Genomic DNA, 6473 nt, shown 5'->3' with positions numbered 1-6473 from the left:
TTTAACCGACCGGGTTAGAATCAATATAGGCTGCAATAAATGAATAGACTGATTTAATGATAGCGACCGCATGTTAAATTAGATCTAAAGGGAATATTGAATCGACCGATCATATAACCTTAAACAACGTAATTAGCCCTGTTAATGAATTAAATCTAACCCCCGGATGACTACCTAAGTGAACTTGAATCCCTAAACTCTTTTAATATATCTGAATTTACCTTTTAATTCATCGTAACTAGTTATAGTTAAACAAACTAAATTTTTAAGAAATCGGTTACCTTTAAGACGAACTTAAATATTAGGAAATAGTTAATTACCGCCTCCCTGTGGATTCGACCTTTTCTACTGCTAGCTATTAGTTAGTTGAGAATAAGATTTATTTTGATAGGCCAACGATTGAAAATAACCTTATCACTGGCGTGTGTTGATTGTGTGTAATTGTCACCTATTTTCGGGTAGCCTGTGTTGATCCATATGATATATCCGATCATATGGGGAGCAGTTTGAGTACAAGTTTGGTTTTGGTACTTCGCGGGAGACGGGACGAGCTACATACACTTGGAGTGGAGTTGCATAGCTAGATGGTAGACGATATAGTTTGTATTGGTAGTGGAGTTGTATAAAGTATAGGTCACACTTGTTATTCATTTATTCGTTATGTAATCCACTAAACATGTTATTCATATAAATGTTTCTCAATTAAAATTCCGATTTCACTGCCTCGAAAAACCGAGATGGTAACATCTCCCGATTACCTTGGTCGGGTAAGAAGGGGATGTTACACTACTAATGAATTTTTTTCCTCATTAACAAAATGTCAACGTATACGTACTATATCAAGATAAATTATTTAGCATATAATATCATTTATAAAAATACTTTAAATTCATACGTTAGGAATTAAAATAATAAATGATGATATCTACCTTTTTTAAGGATAATGAATATCATAAACTCAAAAAATAGATTGTGTATTTCCATCAAATAATATGACAGTTATCTGAGTGAAATATATATTTTCTCTATTCCATTGAATTATATACATTCTCGTAAATCCCTTCGCATATTTCGGAAGATGTATGCAATTTAATGGAACAAATGAAATCCTCCCTCTGCACAACCATTTTGATCCCATTTTAATAAACTACTTCTCACATATATTAGATAAATGGGGTGAAAACAGTTGTGCGGAGGGAGTACTACTTATAGCATTTGTGAAACAAGATGATAGAAGAAATTGTAGAATTGATAATATATAGAACATTATTACTAAGAAACTCAAAGAAACAATTTTAGGGGTAAACTACTACAAAAATTCATATTTGAAGCAATTAAAACAAAGAAAACAAATTTTTCGGGATAAATAATTATAACCTTAGGCGATCACTTCTAAGCAAATTATCGCTCCCATCTTGCCAGATGTAGTAACGAATAGAATGTCATTTGAATTTGCAAGTAAAATTCTTTTCTCCATTAGGAAAAGTGAATACATTTCTATCATCGAAACCATTAAGCAACACCAGGCTTTCCATGTAAGCACTGGTGAAATAAGGGACAACTTTGTAACTCTTTGAAATACCTTTAACTTCCGTACTTTCAAGGTTATATGAACTCATACCTCCTTGTTCTCCACGATGCAACAAGTTACCATCACTCTTTAGAAATACACACTTTTGAAACAATTGTAAGTTAATAGTATATCTCTTGAACCAAGAATTCTCCCTCATTGCCCAAATACTAGTATATTTAGGATAGATATCCATTATGGCAATTGATTGGTCCAAAACGATAGGAAATCGTTCATGATCCGGATCATCAAAAATTTCACAATCCGGCAAATCGATATAGTTTAATGCCTCTTTATCCACATTAAATGACACAAGATGAGAAAACTTACCTTTTGGAGTATTTTCTAGCAAGTCAATACCCATCCAATATATAAGCCCATTAAGGTAAGCCTTTGGACGGTATTTGTCCCAAAGAATTGGGTATTTCTCCTTTTCGAAAAATTTCCATGAGTTTTTGCTAAGGGTATATATCTCAACAAATTTAGGGAAATGATGCTCACCACGGATATATAAGCTTGCTACAATCTTGTAGTCATTTGTAATCGGATCAAAACCAAAGGCGCAATCAATATTATCAATTATTGCTTTTGATTTTGCTGCTCGAGGAAGAGGAATTTCTAAAGCTTTCCTAATCGAAGGATTCCAAAGAAAAATTTGAACTGGTAGCACTTCTGCTGTTATGTATTTCTTGACGCAAAGCACGCCGTTAATGTAACCGGTGGCATGGTAATGGATAGACCAATCAATACCGAATTCATGCTTAGACATCCTTCTAAATGTGTCACTCCGGCGAATCGCACCCAATTGATTTCGGTCACACATCTCATGTGGCTCTAACACTAGTAAGCGAGATTCATCTTGAAGTTTGTGCTGATTTTTAAGGTGGGTTGAAGTGAAATGTGGGTCATCAATGAGTGAGCACCACAATTTTGAAACACATCGAAATCTTAATATTGCTTTGATTGGTAATTTAACAAGAATCTCAAGACATATTTCTTGTGGTAGTTTTGTTGTAGGCAATTTGTTTCTCTTTTGCTTCCTCATTTGAGTAGCTAAGAGTGTGTTATAATTGAAGAGAGAGTAAGAGAAATGATGGGTAGTATGTGCATATGTGCATCCACATTTATAAGGCAGTATAGGTTTCGAAATCATAATTTTGGAAAGATATCGGACTATTTTGAAATAGTTTTCAAATTAGTAAACTTACACTTTCTCCGTCCCGGTCATTTGTTGTCTATTCCATTTTTGGGGTGTCTCATTTAATTTTTTGCCTTTTTATATAAAGAATGCCTTTGCTGGCGATTGGATCCTCCACACTTAATTTGGTCAACTTGTCATATAATGATTGACCCCTCCTCTTTCATTGGTTTTGTGGCAAAATTAAAGGCAAACAAATGACCAGGACGGAGGGAGTATTTTGTATTTATTGACCATTTTGGGTAGATAATTGACTACTAAGAAAAATAATATAAATTCTGTCATAAATTTGATAGCATTTCCATATTTTAGGATCGTGTGCTAAGTTAGTTCAATCACATGTATCTGGAAAATTTGAGAAAAAGATACAATCATTTACTTTAGATACCGGTAGATATAACAAGATAGATCACAAGTAACACTTATGGCCATTTTTTTACTTATGCGCAATAAATACAGATCATGTGTCTTGTACATTACACCAGCATGACACAATTGTATTAAGAAGCCATGGTTAAGACCGAAGTTGGTTGATGTGAGTGGTACAATTGGTCATGGGTTTATGATTTCTAACTCTTGCGAAAAAAAACCAAACTTGGGAGGATCTACCCATTAAATTGCCTTCATAAGACTGTCACAATTGTCTGTTAGGGATACTCCTAATCAGCACAAAAAAACCATCATTAACGACCTTATTCTCAAATAATATTTAATAATTTGTCTTACTCGTACTATTATGTTATATGTACAATTTTGTATATAATTTTTAGCTTCGAAAGGAAAAAAAGAGTTTCCTATTTAATATTTTATTGGGTTATTTAACGGGAATACTCCAAACTATTAGCCCTTCTTAAATTACTATAAACTACAATATAACTCGCATTATACTGAACTATTACATGAACAAGTTAATGCTATTTCGTTGAGGAGGGATACAACATATCAAGGTCTGGAGATGCCCCTGTTGAAGATGAGATTCCTTACATGCATCCTAAGGGATTAGGTAGCCTGGAGCTAAGTGATGACGAGAATGAATTAAGCAAAGCTAAGTCACGATGCAAGAAAACGAGCGAAAAAGCTGGAATTGCGGTGGATACTCGATCGACTTGCCCAAGACTCGATCGAGTACCCTCCTCTGAAGTTTCTGTTTCTCACCCTGAGGCTACAGTTTCTGTTAAAAATAGGTTACTCGATCAAGTGACCTCTATACTCGATCGGGGGACCCCTCTGATTATGACGGTGTTTCAAAAGTTTCAAATAAAGTAAAGGAAGCCGAGCCCATTAAAAGGGCTCTACCTTTTCCGCACCGACAACACAATCTAAGCTAGATCAGTAGTTTGGGAGGTTCAAGGAGGCAGTGAAGAACCTACAAGTGAGTGTACCATTTACTGAATTGGTCACTCAAGTGCTGGCTTATGCTAAATTCTTGAAGGAAATTTTGACAAGGAAGAGGCCCATTTAATGAAGTGGAGACGGTTTCATTTACTGAAGAATGTTATGTTGTATTGCAATTTCGTTCACCAACTAAGCTTAAGGATCCAGGGAGTTTTTCCATTCCTTGTCATATTGGTAGTTTAGCTATAGATGAAGCCTTTTGCGATTTAGGGGGTAGTGTCAGTGTTATGTCGTATTCAATATGTAAAAATTTAAATATGGGTCAACTTAATGTTACTAACATGACCTTGCGGATGGCTGACAGATCTCTTAAGAGCCCTATGTGTGTCTTAGAGGATGTTCTAGTTAGAGTGGAGAAGTATTTTATTCCAGTTAACTTTATTGTAATGGATATGGCTGAGGACTCGCGAGTCCCTATTATTCTAGGACAACCATTCCTTTACACAGCAGGGACGATCATCGATGTTAGGGATGGTGGGCTTACATTAAGGATTAGGGATGACACTATTACTTTTATTCTTGATAAGGCATTAAGACATCCTGAGTTAGAAGCTGCGTGTTATATGATTAACATTGTTGATTATATTGTTGATGACAGCCTTGCTTTTATGTATGGACATAGATCCATCTGGCGCTCCTGCTATTGCGTCGAGATGATGGAGTAAGGAATTGGATGAAATAGTACGGTAGATCTATAGAGATGAGCCTCATCCTGCGACGGTTTACAGCCTTGATGGAGGTGATGATTTGGAAGCTGAATTTGATGCCCTGGAGACTGAGATATTTAAAGAAGAACCTGTCCATGAGGTAGCTGACTGCACCTATGACGGATGCGGTAATACATTATTTTCCTGTCGGTGCCATGATGGAAGGCAATGGGCGGTCATGTATGCCTTTTATTTTGGATTTTGAGTTGGAAGAGCCTGGACATTGTTTGTGGTTGATTTTCTTTGCTTGTGTTCTATTTTGGTGCTACTTATGTCTTTGTGTAGCACATGCCCAACTTTTCGACTTACTAATGCGAGCCTTGAGTTTTTTTTTACTGTGCCATGGGTGAGCACTTGGTTTAAAATGCAGAAGAAGAACTCGCTTATTGAGTACTCGATCGAGTATTGATGGAATCGATCGAGTCACCTTGATTTTTGACTGATACGTTGCTGATTGTGAAGGATATGCGCAGTTAGTCACTATTTCTCCCTTTTTTTACAACTGTTTGGGGGAGCTTCTATGCTCACACCAGGTATTCTCTCTCCTTGTATCTAATCTTTATTGTATTATCTCTAGTTTATACGTTATTTCCCCTTCCTTTTGTTTAGATGTGTCCTTTGGGTTGCTGCTTGATGCGTGTCATTTATATGATGTTTTACACCCTATTTTACACGCATTTCAGAGCTCAATTATGTAGTTTATGCTACTATTTGCCCCATTTCGTCTACTTTCGTACTTTTATGTAATATTGGAGATTTATGCGGAAATGAGTAGAAATCAAGCTAAATCCGTCCCCGAGTACCTTGCATTGCATTTGACATGGATAAAGACTCGGTAAGCGAACTTGGTGCGCGCTGCAGAATTCGTCAGAATGCACTACTGTACAGCGCAAGTTGGTCGATCGACTGATGCTTATGGTCGATCGACTGAACAACGGGTCTGACGCAAAATAAAAGATCGAGAATTAAGAAGCCCATAATATTTAGGTTTCGGAAATAAGTATTACGTATATTCCTATATAACGTAACTTAGGTTTTTAGAATAATTATCAAGTTTTACATTCAGTTTTTACCAGTTCTACAAAGTTCCTAAGATACGATACATTAATTTAGTTCTAGTTTTACTGTTTCTTCAATAAAGTTCACTTCGCTTTCGGTTCTGGATCTTTCTTTACAATTCCTTTTCGGTATTTCTCTATTCAGTTTTCATTACTTTGCTCGTTCATAGATTAGAAATTGCTAGATTAGTTTCCCGAAAGCCATTTCATTGTTTTATGTTAATCGTCTATTTAATTGCTTTAATCATGAATCCTACTGTTTTATTCGTTAATTTTATTGTTGTTGTTATTCCTAGAATGAGTAGCTAAATCCCTTTGTGCTAGGATGTAGGGAATCTGTAGGTTAGGCGGCATTAGAATAGTTTGGCCTGAAATCGCGTGTCGGTCGATCGACCGCCCTACCTGGTCGATCGACTGACCTCGTGAGATTTATTTCGTTTTAATTATTTTAATTGCTATGTTTGACGAATCGAATGCATGTGACTAGTTAAATGCTTAGTATATGACTAAACTATGCTAAGATCGAAAGATGGGTAAAGTTATTA

General features: G+C 35.9%; 1 protein-coding gene across 1 annotated transcript; it reads right to left on the bottom strand.

Annotated features, from left to right (window-relative positions):
* Positions 1–1442: 1442 nt before the first annotated feature.
* Positions 1443–2615, bottom strand: LOC141614447 (putative F-box protein At1g32420). Its single transcript, XM_074433191.1, has one exon. The coding sequence runs from the start codon at positions 2613–2615 to the stop codon at positions 1443–1445; it is 1173 nt and encodes a 390-aa protein (XP_074289292.1).
* Between the last annotated feature and the right edge of the window lie 3858 nt (positions 2616–6473).

Source organism: Silene latifolia, chromosome 11 (assembly GCF_048544455.1).
Source record: "Silene latifolia isolate original U9 population chromosome 11, ASM4854445v1, whole genome shotgun sequence".
Lineage (NCBI taxonomy): Eukaryota > Viridiplantae > Streptophyta > Magnoliopsida > Caryophyllales > Caryophyllaceae > Silene > Silene latifolia.
The sequence above is the reverse complement of the archived record's forward strand: the minus strand, read 5'-3'. Positions and strand labels throughout refer to the sequence as shown.

Coding starts and splice junctions, on each gene's coding strand:
- LOC141614447 (XM_074433191.1), bottom strand. CDS start 2,615: ATGAGGAAGCAAAAGAGAAACAAATTGCCTACAACAAAACTACCACAA.